Source organism: Pleurodeles waltl, chromosome 9, assembly GCF_031143425.1.
Source record: "Pleurodeles waltl isolate 20211129_DDA chromosome 9, aPleWal1.hap1.20221129, whole genome shotgun sequence".
In the NCBI taxonomy this organism is placed as follows: Eukaryota; Metazoa; Chordata; class Amphibia; order Caudata; family Salamandridae; genus Pleurodeles; species Pleurodeles waltl.
The window spans coordinates 676,138,923-676,161,272 of record NC_090448.1 but is presented as its reverse complement, the minus strand read 5'-3'; the positions used below and the strand labels follow the sequence as shown (position 1 = coordinate 676,161,272).

Here is a 22,350-nt window from a genome sequence, read left to right as displayed (position 1 = left end):
ACTCCAGGTTCCTGAGAGCGAGAAAAGAAGGCTATGGCTTGACATCCAGGGTAAAATCTGTGCCATTGGAGTGGCACAGTGCTCCATTGAGGAGATTAAGAAACGGTGGTTCGACCTGCGGTCCCGGGCAAAGGAGAGGGTGGCAAGGAGACTTGCAGAGGCCAGGGGCACAGGTGGCGGACCACCAACCAAACCACCTGCCACACCACTGGAGGACCTGGTGGAATCCACACTCCTCCGGAAGCAGTGACAGGGGTCACAGATATCGACACCTCCACTCAACCGAGTACCAGCCAAGGTAAGTGCAATGTTGTTGTGTGAACCCAATATGTGCATGCATAAAAGCCCCTTAGGAATTAGCATGTAATGTGAAGTAGTGTGTGAAGTAGTCCAGTCCACATCTTAGAAGCAGCACAACAATGCATTATGGGAGTTGAGGTCCACAAACTAGTACAGACAATAGCATGACAATGTAAGCAAGCATAGTGACACCCAAGGTAACACAACACACACTACACCATGTAGAGCAGTACCTGTACCTTTATTGCCATTTTTGGACAGAGAATGTAACATACAGAACTGACATGCTGCATATTGTTGTTGCAGGTGGGCGTGGCCCAGCAGCCAGACACATTCCTTGTGTAGGGGAGACGGACACCCAGCAGCCCTCTGACACCAACACCAGTGGGTCCCTCAACATCTCCACTGTGCGCCGCAGGCCCAGGCCACTGCCACTGCCAGACCTCAGTGGCGACTCGGATGTGCAGCAGGAGGGGCCAAGCACACCATCTGCACCAGAAAGGCGCAGCCAGATACCAGAGGACAGGGGTCATGCAGCACAATGTAGAAGTGCCACAGTGTCCCAGCAGCAACTGCATAAGGCAGGTGAGGGTCCATCCTTGTTCGGGGGACTTGAGGCTGCTATGTTGCAGCAACAGCACCTGCAAAACAGGAGAATATTGAGTTTGGGCCCGAACCAGAGAGTCCACAATAGACATATGATGGGCCTGCATCGGCGACTTGACACCCTGAACAGCAACATCACCCAGCTGCGTGAGGGACAGGTGCAGGCCTCTGAGGACACTAGGGAGCTTACTTGTGCGTGACCTGTGTGAGGAGCATCACCACGAAAGGGTGAGCCGACGCAGACATGAACACCGCTTCAGGACAATGTTTGCAAACTACTGCAGGTCCTCAAACAGGATGGCAAACTCCACAGCACTCATCGCCCGTTGCGCTGTGGCGGCCCAAGTGGAGGCTGCACACACCAGCAGGGATGTGGTCCAGGGCCTTGTAGAAATCACTAATGTGATTGAACTAGTCATGGGACAGAGATCTGCCACTGCAAGTGAGGTAGCCTTGGGGGACACTGAGGACAGTTCGAGCCTTAGTAGTGTGGCAGTACCTGCATCAGACACCAGACGACGCAGTGCCAGGCGCAGCACTGCCACTGAGGGTGACATTCAGGGTGCCAGTGAGTCAACTGGGCACCCCAGTGGTGTGCGTGGGAGGAGGAAGTGACTCTTGCCGCAGTGACACTGGTGTTCCCACTATGATGTAATAGTGTGGGACTCAGTTCTTTTGTTAATTTTTGTTTTTGAATTCACCTGTTTACTTCATTTATCACCATTAATTACCTGATGTAAGGTAATACATTTCTATCACTACAGGTACAGTTGTCAGTGGAGTTTTGTCATTCATACTCATGTCTGAAATGGTTGTGTCTGATGTCAGCACGCCTTTGCCTTCCTTCTGCTGCACTGGTCCTGTCAGCTGGCTGTAGAGGTGGTATGGGATCGTCATCCTCATCTGATTCAGTGTCACTGATTTCTATAGGTATGCTCCTGGTTGTAGCTACATTGTGCAAGATTGCACAAGTAGCCACTATTCTACATGTGGTTTCTGGACTGTACTGTAGTGCTTCCACTCTTGTGGAGGCAACGGAAGCGACTCTTCAGGAGGCCAAATGTGTGCTCCACCACGTTGTGGGTTGCCCTGTGTGCTGCATTGTATCTCCGTTCTGCTGGTGTTGTGGGATTGAGGTAGGGCGTCATCATGTAGGTGCGCACTGCGTAGGCACTGTCTCCTGGAAGGGACAGAAGGTGTGATGAGTACCTCAGCCATCTGAAATGGGTTTGTTGGAGTTTGCTTAGCATGGCGTTGATAAATGCCTTGAAAAATCTGGAGAGGGTGCTCTGTGACACCCCCCCCAGCCGCTGCAATGACCCCTTGATAGCTCCCTGAGGTGAGTAGGTGTAAGGAGCATAATACTTGCACATGGGTGGGTATGCTGTGGGTCCTTAGTGTCCTGCGCTGCAGTATGGGTTGTAGCTCAGCTATCAGATCAAGAATCATGACTGAGTTCAACCTATACCTCTCATATATTTCCTCCTCTGTCAGGTCAAAAAGTGTAATGCGCACTCTGAAAATGCGCTCCTGTCTCCTCCTCCCTCTTCTCAAACCTGCCAGGATCCTCATCCTCCTCGCCATGACGTAGAGTGCAGCCATTGTGGAACAGAGTTTGAGGCATTCTGGGCCTCTTTATATAGGTTGCCCCTGGTTACCACCTGCTTTCACTTAGTGGTATTATGCATGTGCAAAATGCCATTCTGCGAATAATCGCTATTTGCGAATTTTTGATGCATCTATTTGTGATTGGTATTTTGCGATTCGCATTTTGCACCTCGCAATTTCCTACTGGAAATACCGAATCGCAAAATGCAACTCGCAAAACAAGGTTGCAACGCAAAAATCTGCAAATTTTGTGATTTCTTATTTTTGGTCTGCGATTGCCTTTCATGTATCGCAGACCACGTTTTTGCACTCGCAAATGGCCGAATTTACCGATTCGCACCGTTTGCGAGTGCAAACATATTTCATACATCTGGCGCTAAGTCACAGGTAAGTCATTATTCTTTTAAATCATTGCATGGAGAAAACATTGCAATAACTATCTCTCTCTCTTTCTCTTCCATCCCAATATGGGTTGGAAGAGAGAGAGAGAGAGACAAAAAAGTAACTCATTCATAATCATAATCATAATCATTAATATTTATAAAGCGCGCTACTCACCCGTGCGGGTCTCATTGAAAGACAGCGAGACAAATAAGAGGACAAGATTGACAGAGAGAACTTGAGAGAGAGAGAGAGAGAGAGAGGAGGGAGAGTGTTTTTTAGGCTTTGATGACTGATATAAGTAGAATGAGATTTAGTAGGACAAATTGAAAAGAAAAGTGAATTTATCAATAAAAAGGAGCAAGATCACCTTTCTGTATGAACCTTAAAAACTGGAAGTTGAAAAAAAATCAAAGCAGGGAAGTGACCTCAGTCATAACTGGACTAGAACCCTCAACTGTTAATGTGAGGTTTGAGACCTTAATCATTAGGCCATAGGTGACTGCTGGTTGTGCATTGTCCAGATATAACCATGACATTCAGTCCACCTACTTCGAGAGAAAAGAGACATGAATGTTCAATTACTAGGAAGGTTTAACAGTCTAAACACTAGTGATTAAACTGGCCCACTGCATTGAGATACTAGGCTGTGAATCATCAACCTACTGAGTGACGGTCCAAGAGCTTTACTAGTAGGTCAGAAGAAACTTTGTTCTGCTTTGTATCAAAACATAACTATAACACTCAAACCACACATCTTGCTAGTCTTACAAGTCATTGAATTGAGAAACCTTTGCAATAACATTCTCTCTCTCTCTTTCTCTTTCATTCCACTATGGAATGGAAGAGAGACAGAGAGAGTGACAAGACCGTGGGGGAGCCTCAAGGCCCCTGATGTCCTGGCTGGCTCCCCACGTCTTGCAGGAGCCAGCACTGCTCCCCCAATTAGAGAGCTGCTTTTAATAGCAGCTCCCTGCGTCTAAGAACAATGTTTTCATCTGTCTTTCCTGCATGCATATTTGTGTGCAAAGAAGACATGAAAAGTCTGCTTTCTGCAAGGGAGAGCTCTTTGATGGTGCTCTCTTGCATAAAGCAGCCTTTGTTTGCTTTTGCTTGGTGGGAGCTTTCAGTTCCCACTAAGCAAAATCAAATAGTTATGTCCCGGAGGTGGGCACCCCAGGACATAGCAGGAGATGGCCCTGTGGGTTGGAGACCTCCAGGGCCTCAGTGGCTCCACGAGGGGGGCCCCCTACAATACGTATAGCCCTGGGGAGGTGGTGGTCCCCAGGGCTGTGGAGGTCCAAAACAGACACCCTTCATTTTGGTTTTCTAGCCCCAGAGAGGTGGTGGTCCGCAGGGCTGTGGGGGGCCATGCAGCCCCCCACAGTGAATTACATTTGAGCCCCGGGGAGATGGTGGTCCCCGGAGCTGCAGGGGCAGCATGCTCCCCTCAGTGAATCACATTTAAGCCCAGATGAGGTAGTGGTCCCTGGGGTGTGGGGGGGCCATGCAGCCCCTTGCATTGAATTTAATAATAGCCCCTGGGAGGTGGTGGTCCCTGGGGCTTTGTGGGGCTGGGTGGCCCCCTACACACATAGGCCCTCATTATAACATTGGCGGTATATAGCGCCTACCGCCACGGCGACGGCCACCAAAAGACCGTTGCCACGGCTACCAGACGTCAGTCGTATTATGACCACAGCCGGAGTTTCCCCGTGAGGATGGTGGAATTCTGGCTGTGGCAATGCCGGCTTGTGGCGGTAAGGTGGCGCTGCTGCCAGCAGCAGAGCCATGCCAGTAGACCACAGCAGACTGTTTCATGACCCATGATACCGCCTGGTGGTGTTCTGCTGGTGGACGCTGCTGCTGGCAGCAGCATCATGTCCCGTCTCCTGCTAGAGGACCCCCTCACAAAAGGTAAGTGGAGATCCTCTGACAGGGGAGGGGGTGGGAGGTGTTTTGTGTATGTGTGTGTTTGTGTGGGTGTGGGTGTGTGTGTGCATGTCTGTGCATGCGTGAATGCGGGTGTGTGTTGCGTGTTGTATGTGTGTGCATGTTTGGATGTTTGGTTGCATGGATGTTATGTTGTGTGAATACGTGTGTGCTTGTATGTATGTAAGTGTGTGTGGATCTGTGTGTGAATGGATGTCTGCATGCGTGGTTTAATGTGGGAATGAGTGTGTGAATGCTTGTGTGAATTAATGTATTTGAGTGAAGGGGGTTCTGGAGATGGAGGGGGGAAACCAGGGGAGGGGGCGGGGAAGACCCTAACAGTGACAGGGAAGGGATTCCCTGTCACTGATAGTGCCTACTGCCGTGGTTTTCGTGGTGGTAAGAAAGCCACTCAAACCATGGTGTTAGGTGGGGTCATAATCACGCAGGCAGTCGTTACCGCTGTGGCAGATGGTGTGGTACACTGGCAGTTTGGCTTGAGCCAAACCACCAATGTCTTAATATGGGGAAAAGTACCGCCAGCCTGTGGCAGTACTTTTCTCCATTTTAACGCCGTCTGCCAGGGTCATAATGACCCTCATAATGTTTTTAGCCTGGGGAGGTGGCGGTCCCTGGGGCTGTGGGGGCAAGCAGCCCCCATGATAATGTAAACTACGCCCTGGGACTTAGCCCACTCGGGGGGTTGAGAATGACGAAGCGTGGGAGCCCATGCTTCATGTTTTTTCAATTTTTGCTGGATCCGCAGCGAATGATAATGAAAATTTTAAAAAAGTGCTTTTTTGCCCTCGGGGGGTTCTTCTGGGACCCCAGCATTAGAGCTAAGGGGTCAGAGTGACTCTACCCTGGCCCCTTTTGTTTTGTTTTTTACACTTTTTTCTGGAACTTGGCTGAAGCTGAGAGCCAACATGGTTGACAACAATTTTGTCCAGTGGTTTTGGTGCAATCGCTGTTCAAAATCCTTATGGAAAAAATGAATGGGGAAAACATGTTTTGCCCCCCCCCCTTTTTCTCTGCCCCCGCTTGAAGAATCACCCTGAAACTTTCCAGACAGCAGCTGAACTGACCACTGGTGTTTTTTGGAAAACTTTGTTAAGATTCATCAAACGGTGCTAAAGTTACTAGCAAAACAAAAAAGCTTTTTTTTTAATAGAAACTAGGTCCTAACTATAACTACCTAGTGATCACCGCCACTAGGTAATATATATACCCACTCACTATGAAACCCTATAAACACACTTACCACCCATTGCCCTTATCCATCCATAAACCTTAAAAACATTGTTACCACCCAATACTTTTACCCATCCCTACACCCTAAAATCACCTGTACCACCTTATACCCTTGCCCACTACTAAACACTAAAATCACTAAAACCACTCTTTCCATCCAGTATCCTTACCCGCTCGTAAACCATTAAATGCACCCTTACCATCCCCCTTACCCGCCCCAAACCCTAAAAACGCAGTTAACATCCTATACACTTACCCATCCTTAAACCCTAAAATCACCCTGACAACCCTATACCTCTACTCACCCCTAGACCGTAAAAACGACTTTACCTTAATCCCTAACATATATATACTTACATACTTACCTGATTTATACTTACCATTTCGTGTTTAACACATGCGTGGTCAAGGCATATGCATGGTAAAGACTTGTGTGGTAATGGCAATGCACGGTAAAGGCATTGCGTCTTAAATGACATGTGGAAAATACATTTGCTGGTAAATGCCATGTTGTAAAGTGTTTATCCCCACTAGAACACCTCTTTCTCAAGCATACCGACGAGTGTGATCATTTGTCTCTATGTCCTCTCATCAGGTGTAGTGCAACAAACACTGGTGCTGTCATTGTGAAAAACTTTGAATACATGGCTAACTTACTTAATGTTCTGATAAGTGTGGTTGGTCACTATGTGAAGTGTGGCACAACTATTCTCAAAGAGCTCTCCTTGTTTGATCGTGCCGTATGTACTTTTGTGTATAATTGATGTGTTTTTAGGAAATTACCTCTGTATTTTAAATCGGAATTAAGCCGTATGAGTGGAGAAGACACATGTTTTACTTTTTATCGTATCTATCTGTTTTTGCTGCAATTATAATGCACCTTTTTTTTTTGTCGAACATTTTATTTCACTTTAAAAATGTTAATTCACAGGTACTTTAGTGGTATGTTCAGCTTTTAGGTTCCGTGGTGGGTGTTTTGTTGCTGGTGTGGCACTGTCTCAGTAGCAATCGTGGTCAGTGTTCCTTTTGTTTCCTTAATGCATTTCCTTTCTTTGTACTGATACCGTGATTCACTGTATCTATTATTTTTGTATCAGCCCAATGAAGTTTCTATGAGTGGCCTATCTGTGTTGTGTGACTTTTATCGATGCTGTTTGGGTGTACTTTTGACCCTCTATGTCTTGTATTACTACTTAAGCAGTTTTGTGTGTTTAATTTTGTGAAATTTCTTTTCTACAGCCTGATGTTTTAGGTGTACTCCATGTGCCACTTATTTAATGTTCCTTTTGCCGAACCCAGTTTGGAGGAGAAATTCCCCATTACACTTTGTCAGCAATAGCCTTTTAGCCAATATCTTTGAAAACATTGTATAATGAAACGCAGTTTGCCTTATTACTTGTGACTGGGACGGTCAATGACGGTAAAGACATGAAATTATTTTTGCAGCCCTGCTTTCGAACTGACAGTAGTAAAAATAGTGAGTAATCGATAGAAAGTGTGAGGCATCAGGCGTGGATGGCCATGTGGCATTTGCACTGAATAGCAGAGAAAAAAAATTAAACACTTAACACATTTAAAACAAGAAAGTCAATGCATTCAGAAATCTCTTTAGCCACATCCTGAGCTTCCAGGAATTAGTCTCGACTTCAAGCAAAGCAAGAAAAGAAACTGAACTACCTCAAAACTTTCAAACGGATTCCCCTCGAGTTCAAAGTGCTACTGAGGAAATCGAAGAGAAGGAGTCTATTCTGGGAGGCCTGAGTTGTCTTGTGGAGGACTGACTGCCCTGTCCGATGTGAGTACAAATTAATAATCAAAATGTACTTGATTACACGAAGAACATTTTTGGATCAGTACCAATTAGTGATGTTTTTGTTAACTGAATTAGTTATAATGCTCAATATGCCCAGGATCGAAAGTTGGACCTGAAGTACTCCATATTTTGAAGAAGGAGCTTACTGTAGAGAACCCGATAACCTTCGTCCATTACGGATGTTTTTATTGGATTTAGTTGTGGTATATGCTTTTTGGACTCTGAATGTCTAGCAGGAAAAAACAACATCACTAGTTCTAGTTAAATTTAAAATAACAACATAAACCAGTACAGCCGGTTAGAAACCATTAACTAGTTCAATGATGCATTTGGAATTATCTGGAAGTTTCTTCATAGCGGTTCAGCCCAGAAATCCGAATGTAAGCATGTGGATCCAGCATAACTCAGTAACTAATCAGCTGGAGCTGCCACCATGATATCTATTCGTAGCTCTGTATTATAGCAGACCCATCTCAACCTTTCATCTTCTAGAAAGTCCATAAGGTGGATAGTGCTGGAAAATTACTCACATCAATACCGTCATTAGTCAGAATAACAGCAGTTGTAATAGTAGTTTTAGCAGTTGCAGTGAGTGTATTACTACTACGATGATAATAGTAATAATAATAATAATAATTTAAGACGAGTCCAGGCTTCCACTAAACTGAACACCACATCACTAGTCCTTCTTGGGAAGCTTTCCTATCACCTGGAATTCTTCGCAGCCTAACCACTCCCTTTCTAAGAACACTACTTCGTAAAACTAAATCACCACCTCGCTTTACCTGCATTGTTCTTCACCAAAAGTTGTCCGAGGTACTAAAACCTACCCTCCTTCAAGTCAGCCACATATTCTTTTAAACCGAGGATTACAATAATAAAACCTACCGGTTCTCGAATGGAAGCCCTCTTATAACCTGTCTTTTATTATATTTTGTTTGTGGCCCAGGTGAAGTGCACAGTAACGTGTAACCAAGCCATATTCCAATGTAAGAAATCATGAAAACAATGTTGTCAATTGTAATGCAAAAATAAATATATATATTCTTGTGAAACGTTCCAATCAGAGCTAAATTTTAGCTGGTGGTTGCCGGTGGAGGCCACCGTTACTTGTTATTCTGCAGCAGATATTTCCCTACAGCATCGGGAGAGACAAAACAACCACAACACTTACACCATGTAAGGCGTAAAAGGCAGCTTAAATAGAACAGCTTGGCAAAAATACAAAACGCAACCTTGGCAAAAACCGTCCAAAACTACCTACCCTCACTAATACATCACATCCCCCTAAAACCCAAACCCTTCCTTCTAATGAAGCTAACCCCCAGAAATGCCCTTTCCCATCTAAAACCTTATAAACTAAAATCCAGCATCCCTCAGCCCTGATCTCCATCTGGATTTGTTACCTTGTCCCTTCATGCCTTATATCCTTCCTCAAAATATCTGAGTTCATATCGGTCTGATTTGGACTACCCTCCCACTCAAGAATTGCCTTTTTCCCCACCAAACAGGAACATTTATAGGGGTTTTCCTGCCACACCCAATAGTTGTCAACGTTAACTAATCCCAGAATCCTTCATCTAACAAATCAGCTGTTTTTAGCCTCAGCTTCATCAGATAGAAATCCTTATCAAGCAGAGACAAATGCAGGCCGTCCTGTCTAAATAAAGACCCAACTTTCGGAACAATTTCAACATCATGTGAGATGGAAATACCCACATTGCTACAAAAACATCTCATTTCCTAATTCACTTTCTTCATCTGCTTTTCTCCAGCCCCCGGATTCCTAGCCCCTTTCCAATAACGTTTAGGGACCAATTCTGTCCACAAAGCATGAGTTCCAGCCCACTTCTCTCCAATCTGTGACAAATTTACTTTCATGGCTTTTAACAATCATATACCTGGTAAGGATACCAGATTGTATTCCCCAATGTATTCCGCTTTTACCCCACCACTTAACCAAAACTCGGGATTCATCTAGCCCCAGGTGCCTGCCAAAATGTCTGGATTCTGCATGCTTCACTTCCCAACGGATGAACAAGTGCCCAATAATCCATACTGAAATCATGCCACTAACGAGACCCACCACACAACCTGAAAAGAAATAACAATTATCCACAGGAAGGGCAACAAACATTCAATGAAAACAATTCTTAATCCAGCATAATTTCACAAATATAACATTGATAACACTGTGACCTCCAAAGATCCACATTCAAAATTCCATCCTCATTAGCACCCCTTCTACTCGCATCTGTTGCTGCACCTATGACAAAAGAATGAGTATCATACGCTTTGGGAGATAGCCCCAACTTACTCAACACCATTCTTAAAACTGTTAGGACTTGAAAATATGTTAGGGGAGACCTGTCTTCATGAATAAACACAAATCATGAACCAGCAGGCAAATGGCTCACAAGAGAACATGAACAAATCACAGGGCAGGCTGGAGGGACTGTCGGTGCCAGCAAGACTTCTTGGCCCCTACCCAATGGAACAGGTTTAGAGCCAGCCAACCAAATCCAAACCCCTTCCTCCACAGTGACATATTTGAATGCAATAAACTGTATTTTCCATTTGTCCCCAACAATTCTGAAACATGAAATGCACCATAGTACATCCATACAATACACAATGAAAACATCACAGTATCTCAAGAAGATAAACATTTGCCATTTAACTCCCAGACACTTGCAGTCAGCAACTTACCTGTAATGGTCTGCCTCCTATCCCACCATGCCCCACCCTCTTATCCCCCAAAATATTTACCACAAAAAGAAATACCTGACATCTTGCCTGATATAGTAACTGCAGAAAACCCAGAGTCAATCTGGCACAAAATAAAACAGACCGCATCCTCTATTCTGTGAAAAAATACCGATGGACCATCTACCCTCCAAGCACCACCTTATAGAACAAATTCAGACCAGGCCTTCTTATAGGACCTTCTAGTTGTAGACACATTGGACTGCTGACTGAAGCTCAAAATCCTCAATCTTCCAGCGACCGCAGATCCCTCAGCATTTCTGTCTTCTGTGTATCTGCTCCCGGTGCTACCCCATGGAATCTCTGCCACTGTGAACCAGATAGTGAAGCAGCAGTATCATTATTCACACCTGCAACATGTCTGGCCTTGACCATAGTGTTACATTTCAAACAACCCAAGATGAAAATTCTCAGCAGACTCAAAACTTTCTTATCTCGTGGCTTTTTGAAAATTGACCAAATTCAAAACAGTTTGACTGTCAACATTGAAAACAACCTGCCTGTTAGCCATTCGGCCTACCCACCAAACGATGGGGCATATTTAAGAAACGTGGTGCTGCACACAGCCCATCGCCACTTTTCTTGAGCCTTTTAGCGCCCCCCCTAATGCCCCCATGTGTGTGCCATATTTAAAATACGGTGCACCATGGCAGTAGTTAGAGAATTAGTGTCAGAATGTTTTACGCTAGTCTGGAGCTTTGCCGGATTAGGATCGAAAATGTTGAAGCTAATCCTGCAAAGCTCATTGAGGCCCATTGTAGCCAATGGTGTGCCTCCTTTCAGCACCTGCTCTAAGCAGGCGTTAAAAGTGCAGAAAGAAATGACGCAAATAAATCTTTTAGATTTCTTTGCGCCATTATTTCAGCCCCCTAATGGGGGAACACCCCTTTTGCATACATTATGCCTGGCACAGGCATAATGTAGCGAAAAGGGTTACAAAGTGGCGCAATGCATGCATTGCACCACTTTGCAAATATGGTGCAGCGATTTTGGCCTCGTTGGGCCACATTAGTGTAAAACGATATGATGCTAATGTGTTGGAAGGAGGTGCTAGGGGCTCTTAAATATGCCCCCATATGTCTGGCTGCCTTCCAGTTGTCCAGCCAAGCTTCTGCAACTGAGTGACCATACTTAAAGACTCCAAGGCCATGAGCACCAGATGCGTCAGAAAAAATCGGCATCTGCCTCAACCAATCTTTGTCCTCTGCCCACATGGTCACCCCATTGAACTCCTTCAGAAAAGTAATCCAAATCCTCAAATCAGCTCATATGCTGGCATGCAAGCATATCCTATAGTGAGGCAAGACTGCACCCTTCGCTGCAAAACCAACATACCTACAGAAAGCGCGGCCAACCTCCCGACACAGCAAGAAAATTCAAGCGACCCAAAAGAGATTGCACCTGTCTCAACTCCATCTTGGGCCTAACAACTGCTTCTTCCAACAAGGAAATCAATTTGCAGACTTTTTCTTGAAGTAAACAAATCTCCATCCGCAGTGTATCCAATTCAATACCCAAAATTACCTGATTCCAAGTGTGCTGCAGCAGTCTTATACGGGGCAGGAGTTTGGGGCTACAATAAAATACACTCTCTCCAAAGGGTCGAAAATAAATTCCTGCATAGACTACTGACAGTTCCAAAATGTATAGCAAACATCATCAGCCATGAGGAAACTGGTCAACGCTTTTTGGAGCATAGGGTTTCTATCGCTCCTCTACTGCTCTGGATTAGATGCTGGCTGAATCCTGCAGCAAAACTTGTTCAAGATTGTATCTCTGATTGCTTACAATTGAACAATTCAAATAGGATTCCCTGGCTTGTGTTTCTGCGAAACTCCTTTGAGAAGCTAGGGCTTAGGTATATGTTCGAAGAACCCCATCTGTTAACCATAAACTCTAGGTCTGTCCTGAAGTCAATTTATTGTGAGCACATATCAGAGTTGAGATTTTATAGCTCCCTGAATTTGAAATCTTTTGATCCATATACCCGGATTATAACTGTCCCAAGTCTTGAATCTTATTTGATCTGGTTTTCAAGTTCTAAAAAATCCTCTCTATTAACTTTTTTTTAGATTTAATCTTTTCATTTTAAGGTAGCCTTTCCGGAACCTTGTATCTGGAAAAAGGACCTACCACCCTGCCCCTGTGATTCTAAGTCAAAGCAGAGCACTTTAAAGAAAAATCTCTTTTGCTCTTAATATGCTGATCCTAGAAAGACTTTTATCTTACCCATTTTATGTCATCTCAGACCTATCCATTATAAGGAAGCTTTATTATATTTTCAGAGACTGACAGATATTCAAACCTGTTACCACGTACTAAATTTTGTTACAGCTTCTTTAAGTATTAGGAAAAGGTCTATTTTATTTTAATCTTTATATGTTTGTGAGAGATTTCTATTTTGAGACAATATCTGTAAACTTGTGTTTTGCGATCTTTAATCATGTTTTAGTACATTTATTTGTTACATGCCAAGGGGATTTAGACTGGATGTTTACACAATGCTTTTAGAATCTGTTTTACAGTTTTTATTGTGTTTTATAATATTGACAGATTTGTAATATGTGTCTTTTGTATGCACTGTTATGGCAATTGCCGAATAAAGTTCTCTGACTGACAGTCAGGAGTAAAATACCCAAAAAGGAAATGCAAGAATTTGGACCCTCACTCTTATCTGCAGCCAAAGAAACACCAACCTCAACCATACAGACCTGAAAGAATTCCAAAGCTTCCAAACACCTGAGCAACCCTTTCCCACAAATAGAAAGTAATCTATATAATGCGTAACATGACGCACTCCACTCCTGAATTGAAAGAACCACTGTATGAAGGAACTCAACTTTTCAGACAAAGAACTGGAAACCGAACATCCCATTGGCAACATCCTATCTATGCAAATGTAACCGCCAATCTGCAAAACCAACAACGAAAAATCATCCGGGTGAACTGGCAGAAGTCTGAATGCTGACTGAACATCAGATTTGTCTATTTCAGCTCCCATCCCACAAGATTTTACCAATGCAACAGCATGATCCACAGATGCATAACGTACTACTGAATCCTCCTCAGCTGCAAAATCATTAACAAATGCACTTATGGGCCAAGATAGATAATGGATCAATTGAAACTTGCCTTACTGCTTTTTAGGAACCACTCCAAAGGGAGAGATAATTAAATCCAGCAAAGGCCAGTAACTAAAAGGGACAACAATCCTACCCTCACTAAGTTCTTTGGCTAGCTTAGCCCTAACTACCCCTGAATTGTCAACAGCTGTCTTCAAATTCTTTGCCCATCTTCTGATCCTGGGGCCTTAGTAACATCAATGAAACCCTTCAAGAAAACCCCAGTACAAGGATTTAGCGTCAACATGCATGGGATAGAATTGAAGCCAATAGCATAAAATCTGCAAATCGATAGGAGTAGGGCCCTTTTCCCACCACTGTCTGCATTGCCCCGACTTCTATCCCCCCTCTGCTTGAACTGCCTTGCTATCCCCATTGAGCCCCCCATAGCATTGGACCAGAGGGTGCTTCCCCCTGCAATTTGAGCATTCATGCTAAACCTTGCACTGTAGGTGCTGGCAGGCTCCTCTGTTAAAGGACCAGCGTGACTCTTTTTAGGGGGGATGACCTCTCCCGAGAGACCCCACCCCACATTGGGTGGGGTGACCCTGAAAGGGCTTGCACTGTAAGGGTAAACCACTAGCAGTGTGGACTACTGGAACATTCTTGGCTAAACAAAGCCACTGAATCCACAGCTCATTATTAATCTCACCCCTCTCCTTTTCAGGGTTGATGGCCAGTCTGGCGCAGAACTCCTCATTGTACCTGAACCATCCAAAACCACCATAATCCACCTGGGCCATCCGCACCACACCCATATATTTAAAAAGAGCTACACATTGCTTGGGATGGCACACACAATACACACTTGCAGATATCAAGAATGCCGATGTCTAATTCTCAATTGTAGTGAGTTACCTTAGGTTTATGAGCAAGTTCCGATTCCTCTTCCTTCAAACCACCCTTTGCTTGCACCTCTATGTGTAACAACTTGAAGACATCTACAAATTCTCCTCTACAAATTTTATCCTTTATCTGTTGGGCGAGATGCGCCGCCAAAGGCATCAACACCCCCATGTATAGCAACCATTTATTTTTGACACTACCCTCTGAAATTTTACCCTCCTCCTTACCTGATTTCTCAATATCAGCTGCTGACCCTCCCTGATCTGCACACTTACCATCCTCCTTAGAGATATCTGATGAATGGGCTTTGCCACCCTCAGTGATATTTTGAACACCTGTATCTTTACAATCCTCAGCACTGTGCATACTCACTGGCCTTTTTACTGGACTATTGCCCACTGCAACAGACACCACCCTGACAACCTAGTTCTTTCCCCAAACCCTAGATGCATCCCACGCCATTGATTTCTCTAGGGATTGTTGGGCACTGACTAATAGATCGCCTGATGCTCTGAAATCCCTTCACATCACGCTGGACTGCTTCCTTAGCCTCCTCCTAAAAACACCAATTGTCCTTCTGTGGTTAACCACCTGCCCACTTACCCCCACCTTCTTCAACCCAACAGGAACATTAATTACTTCATCCACAATTTCCCCTTCTTCCAGAATATCATCCTCATTATGATCAAGCAACTCCTCCTCATAATTCTCCATATCCCTAAGCCGACTAGCACCCCAGCTAGGTTGTTCATCACCCTGAACGCTGCAGATGGAATCCAGGGTTGTTTGAGTGTACTCCTCCGATGTCAAGCAAGTTGCTCTGGAACCTGCTTTCCCTTCAGGCCAGCGCTCAGAAGACGCTCCAACCCTCATTGGCATCCATACAGTTGTAGCTCCTGAAACAAGGCGCCGTGCGTGTCCATGCTCCTCAGAGCTGCCCAGCCCAGAAGAGTTGACACACTTCGGCAACCTAACAGCCACCCAAGGCACACAAATTTAACAATCAATGAAATCTCAATAAAATCACAATATATCCTATTTAAAATGTGTAGGAATAATTTAACTTCCCATTCCTTATTATCATAGTGTCTAAAAAAATAGGGGCCAGCAATAAATACTACAGAAACGTCAGCACCTCGTGAAGGAATTTTTTAAGTCTAATCGTTTCTTTCACTTTTTCACAGAACCTACACTCCTTTTTTCTGTCACTACAAAAGTCAGAAATAATAACAAAAGCAACAATAATAATAATAATTGTAATAATAATAACTCAGTAATTTGCTGTATGCATAAAAACATAATGGTAATTTTATATTTACAGGCATGGTCTGGAATCAGATCACACCTGGAAATAGAAAATAATGTCACTGTTCGCCGGTAATAGGTTTTCACTTAATTGTACCTTCATCGCTGCACTACGGCACCTATTCGGACACCCCAGGAGCATGGGAGCCCTATCAAGCACCTGAAGTAATGTCCTTTCCAAAATCAGAAGAGCATGCATGTCACAATGCCTGGTGCTTACACGTTGTGCCTCCTGCTGCTGCCTCTCCCCACTAATATGTAACAAAGAAAGGACAACCCAATAAGCCCTTGCAAGTTTATGTAACAAAGTCAATTGAAGTCAATGGCCAACAAGGGGTCTTTCATAAAACAGCGTATACTTCTTCCAAATATTTAGGCGTCTATGATATATGACACATTGAATCGAATCATACAAATGAAACACAAATCAATTGAATTGGACAAACAAAATTATTCATGGGTAACAAATGAATGAAAATAAATGAATGAAAAAAAAACAGGTGTAACAGGTTGTATTTTTGACAGGCATGAACTTTAGTATGGTGTGGTTGAACTCGCCCCAGTAGTCAGCCATGAATCAAACACATCAGCTCTCCTTCCTCTGGCCAAAATGCAATTTAGGATGCTACCATTGATGGGCACATTTAACCAGTGTTAATAAACACATTCTGGGCCCTTTTTTCTCTCCCCACATAGAATCAGACATTTTAGAGGACCTTAGATTTCATAAATGCAATTAGTCCTGAGGATGGTCTCGTGTACTTAACAATATAGATACCGAAATGTCGACACAGCTTAATTACTCTTCTTTAATTTATTTGCTATTTGAAAGAAGGCTACAGCTCAGGGATATGTTCTTTTGATTGTTTTTTATACTATATTTGACACACATTTGTCTCACATGTGATTGTTGTAACAATATGGACAAACTACTCACTGGGCATATGTCTGTCTGATTGCTTTCCTCTGTATCCTTATTTGTTATTCTGTAACATACATAAAGTGAATGCAATAGCGTTATTTTTGCACGGCTGTTTTTTATTCATTTTTCGCTCATTTTGTTACCCATGATTGATTTATTTACTCAGTTCAATAGATCTGTATATTTTCTTTAATAAGGTTAAACACTTGATTATCGTTAATTCTTGTGATTCGATTCAATGTGTCATATATTATAGACTCCTAAATATCTGGACTCGGTATGCTCTGTTTTATTTATGAGCCCCTTGTTGGAGATTGGCTTCAGTTTCTCCTCGGTGATGAGCAGACCACAGAATGGAGTGTGTGGGTCAGGCAGCCAAAGACCAAACAACATCCCCTCACTCTTTGTTTGATGGTCTGTCCCACTTGCTACACAGAACCCTAGCATGCTTTTAGTCATTTCATGGCAGAATAAGAGTGGCTCAGGAGACAGTTGTCTTTAGTGTAACAGTGTCCCAGGCTCTGGAAATTCATGATGTGAAAGAAGTCAAGGTCTTTTCATGCGAAAAGGTTTGTTTTTGCACACTTGCCAACAACCCTGCATCAAGAAGAAAACGGACTCGGAAATGAGGGTTGGGGCTGAGGTCACATGGTCTTTTTATCCTGCCCTGACCCTAGTATAATATATTGGGAAAGGAATTAAATACCCTCAACTGTAAATGAAAAGGATACTGTAAATGGCATAGGCGGAAACCCGTTTCTAGATTTCAAAACCGTTCTGATAAAAATGGCTCCTTCTCAACTAAAGGTCAAATTTTAAATTTGCATCAAATATAGTAAACGCTTCTGAGTTCTATCATTGCCAGTTCTATGAACAATAAAAAGAACTTCTGAAACTTACCCGTTTAAGAAGTGAAAAAAGATGGTAGAACCAAATTGAGACGCAAGTTAAACAATGTTTTTGAGAGATAGGAAGATGCAGACTCAAAGGGCCATAGACCCATAATGGGTCTATAAAGCTAAAGCTAAAGCTAAAGCTTTTTCCCATAGACACAGAATGGGTAAAATCCTTTGATACATCTGGCCCAAAGTTCCCTGATCAAGTCATCTCAAAGGTCGTGGAGACTTATCAGACAACATCTCTGTATTTGGCATATTTTCGTCAAACTTCGGAAAGGATTTCAGCTGTTCTGAATATTACTTCATAGATGGCAACCACTTGCACATCTGCCGAAAGCATTTCTAATTTAGTTGACTATTTTTTTTTTTTTTGCATTAAACAGTCATGATACAGGACTCTATTGAGCCAGATATGTATGTGCTAATGTTGGTCCAAATCTATCTATAAATGACACGAACAAATAAATCCATTAATAATATCTAATTTTCTCTACATTGCCAGATTAACGATTAAAATGAATTGTTTAAGAGAGGACAACCCATGGGTTTTTCCCCAAATGTTTTTATTGGACATTTTCAAGATTAGAATAAGACAACAAGTGCAATATCATCTAATACAGTTACACTGCTGGATCCAAGAGATCTCCATGGAGATTAAGACTAGAGCAGCCAGGCAATAAAGCTAGCCCACCATAATCCGGGTAGCATCAATTGGAGAACAACTGAATTCATTTAAGTAATTTAAACAAAGTAAGTAAATTCATCCTTCAACCCATCAATACACTGGGAGGGGGGATTAACATCTATGAAAAAGAAGGGAAGATGGGGCGGCATTTCAATATTCCATCATCAGTGAGGGAGAAAGGAAAGTGTAAATACATGGGAGGACAACTGGCGAAGACCTAATGAACAACCAGAAAGCCCCAAAAGGGACAGTCATTGGAAGATGCTGAGCTTTGTGGGGGCCATGTGGGAGTGATGGGAGGTGACATAGTGTCAGTTCCCTGTTCAACCTTTACAGGGACCATACCCTCTCCAATTTAAAGAGATTGAACACTCGTTGTCTGGGATGTATAAAACATAGAAATTCCAGTTTAGAGAGGTAGTGGATTAGAGATGGCCATTGGGCTTTAAGTTTCTTTTCTGCTTCTGAGAGATAGTGAGTTACTTGTTCCATGCAAATGATGGTGATATCTTACATAACAATGCAGCTGTTGGAGGGGGGTTTTGTTTTTGTCTGGTAGAGAGCTATAAGTTGCTTATCAACTCACAACATATGTTGAATCAAAGCCCAATCCATGTGTATCATGCATTTTAATTCAAGTTTTCTAACACCCAGTATTAAAGTGCAAGGTTTTGCCACTATGGGGTATCCTAGTATCTTTTTGATATGGCCTAGGACCTCCAGAATATCCAAATGACCATATAGGGCCACCAAATATGTATAAAGACACCAGTCACTTGGTTACATAACCAGTATGTCATGGACACCATGGGATACATCCTGGCTGATATCCTCAGAGTCAAGTTCCATTACAGCCCTTCCTTATAGGCCGATTGTCTATGTGGGATGCTCCTATGTATTTCTGGAATCTAACTCAACAGATACATCCATTGCTTACCTGGAATTGTCAGCTCTAGATCATTTTCCAAATGGGCTTCTAATGGCTGTATCGAAGTGTGGTCAGTGGTATTGTAAGGGGGTAGGTACAGTGGCTGGATTGGGGTTAGGGAGGATAGGAGAGGAGAAAGATGGGGCAGCACAAAGTAAGGACATCAGTGGATTTAACTATAACGATTATGAGTATTGGATGTGAAAAGTGTGGATCTCTTAAGCATTTAAAAAGGCAGAACAATGCTGGTTCTGGTGATGGGTTCTGGGAGGATGGGTAAAAGAAGAATTGCATCTATCAACATATGTGGCCTAAACATCAGTAATAAAAGGAGAAGGGTGAAAATTTATTTAAAGGCACTGCATGCCAGTATCCTTTGTTTGCAGGAGACGCATATTGAGGCACAGGGGTACTATTCTGGCTCGTGGAAATGATTATACATTTAAGCGCACAATAACAGATATGTTTGATAGATGGGTTATCACAGAGTGCTATTATGGGAGTGGTAGTTTTACTCTAGCAACTGTTTATGGATCAGTTGCTAATGATCCTACAATCATCGACTGGCTTAATAATGAGTTTGCACTCTGGGCTACCTCAATAGTGTGCTGCAGTGACTTTAATTTTAATGGCTCTGGGGGATGGTTGTGCGATGTCTGGTGTCAGTTGAAACCACCTGATGCAGGATATACTTACATTTCCACCCCTCATAGATCCTATACTCGATTGGATTATATGTTGTTGTCCACCACTTTGATGCAGGGGGATGAATACTGAATTTTTTTTCCATGGGAATGTCCGATCATAACCCCTTGGTGTTGGAATTAGAAGAGAATGGCCTCAGATCTAAAGAGGTCAAGTGGACTTTTGACAGGGCGCTCCTCTATCATGAAGGTTACATACAGCATATGATACAACGGATCCCAGATATTATCGAGATTAACTGTGGGAGTACGGCAGATGGGGTGGTCTGGGAGTCCTTTAAATCTGGTATACGTGGAGAGACCTTGAGCTTTGGCTTGAGTCAACAAAAAAATGAAAGGTATGACAAACAGAGTTATATAGGGCCCTTGAGAAGGCAGAAGCACAGCTAATAACTGTGGTATCTCCGGGGGAGTTTCAAAATCTCATAGTGTTGGCAATAGCTGCAATAACAGAAATTTAAAGTAGGACAGTGGCAGCAAAATGTATGGTTTGGAAGAGGGAGAGATATGAATATAGTAAACAGGTTGTCCATCAACTTGCGGTCCAAGTCAGACAAAAATCTGTTCACATTGAAGTACAGGCGGTTCAGGATCGGGCGGGACATTTGGCCACGAATGCTGATGGAGACTGGGAAGTGTTTAGGGCTTATTATCAACAACTATGCACAGACAGAAGGGTGGTAGATTCTTCTGAGGAGGAAGTGCAGCATTACTTAGATTCACTTCCATTTGGGACTGTTAGTGCTGAGGATCGCATGCAGCTCGAGGACCCTATGACTATGGAAGAATTGGAAACTCCTGCTAGCGAATTGCCATCAGGAAAGGCAGTCGGTGGGGATGAGTGGGGATGGGGTTCCATTGGAATTTTACAAGACTTTGCTCCATTGTATCGAAGCAGATTTGCTCTCTTTTTTTATGCAAGTTCAGAAATGCTATTCCTGTCCGGACTCATGGGCGGCTGCCGATATCATTATTTTTCCAAAAAAGGGAAATCTTTGGAAGATCCTGGTTCTTATCGGCCTATAACACTCATTAAAAGTGATGCTAACATCTATTCATAAATTTTAGCGTGAAGACTGAGTTTAGTAATGAGCAAGTTGGTTTCCCCGTGGCACCACAGATTTATCCCAGGGAGAGGTACTAAAGATCACACCTGCTGGATTATCGCTCTTTTAGATGCCTCTATGGTTTCCAGATCTCCCATGACATTAGTTCTGCTGGATGCCGAAAAAGCTTTCGATCGAGTGTCCTGGGATATTTTTTTATGGAAGTAATGGGTAGCTCTGGAATTGGGTAGGGATGATGAATGCAGTGGCGGCTTTATACCATAGAATGACTGCCAGAGTTTATGTTCCGGGGCAAGCTTGGGAGATCCAAATACAAAGGGGCACAAGACAAAGGTGCCTCTGCTCTTCTCTTTTATTTGTACTATACATTAATCCCCTTATTTTGAATTTGGAATTCACACTTTCCTATAACCTTTCAAGTTTGGAATACTAAAGCGCATTCATATGCGGGTGATGTGACCATAGTGACACCCGAATCCGGCAGAGGCGTAAGCCCACATAGAGGAAATAACCCAGGATTTGGTTGTTTATCAGGTTACCTGCTTAACCGCATCAGGACCGAAATGATCATTAATCGTAATGTCAAGCTTCAAGACAGCAGGGTAGTAGGGAAGGCTGTGTATTTGGGGGGCACTACAATCTCAGAACTGAATCAATTAGTTGAATGTAATTTATTTCCCGTTCTTGCCAAACTGGATGCAGCGCTGCACAGAATGGACAATTTACACCTAACTATTATAGGTCGGTGTAATATCATTAAAATTATTATGTTGCCAAAAATATTGTTTTTTTCAGAGCCATACCGCTTGAGTTTAACCTTAGCTGGTTTAAAACCATTGACAACATGATCTCACGATTTGTCTGGGACTACTCAGGCTAGAAGAGATCTTAAATTTTTGGTGTTACCTAGGGGGAGGTGGTTGGGCACTACCTGACTTTAAGTTACATTACTGGGCAGCAGCGCTTCAATATATGCAGCCACTCTTTAATGATAGGGATTCATGGACAGAGGTTGGAGCGGCAGGAATTCCATCTATTTATGAATTCTTACTAGGGAAGGAAGCCTTTTGGAGGCACCTGGAACCCAGCTATTTCAAAAAGGTTTGGTTTAAGACCGTTTATGGCTCTCATCAGGTCTGGGCATTGTGATGTAAAAAATTAGGGTTGGGACACTATTAACTATTACACCCCTTTGAAGAATAATCCGGTACTTCC

General features: G+C 43.2%; 1 protein-coding gene across 1 annotated transcript in view; it reads left to right on the top strand.

Moving 5' to 3' along the window:
• Positions 1 to 20,158: 20,158 nt before the first annotated feature.
• Positions 20,159 to 22,350, top strand: part of LOC138259730 (insulin-like growth factor-binding protein complex acid labile subunit) — a 41,566-nt gene continuing 39,374 nt past the window's right edge. Inside the window, exon 1 of the mRNA XM_069207623.1 lies at positions 20,159 to 20,406. Within this exon, the coding sequence (XP_069063724.1) occupies positions 20,159 to 20,406 (248 nt within the window). The remainder of the gene's footprint in view (positions 20,407 to 22,350) is intronic.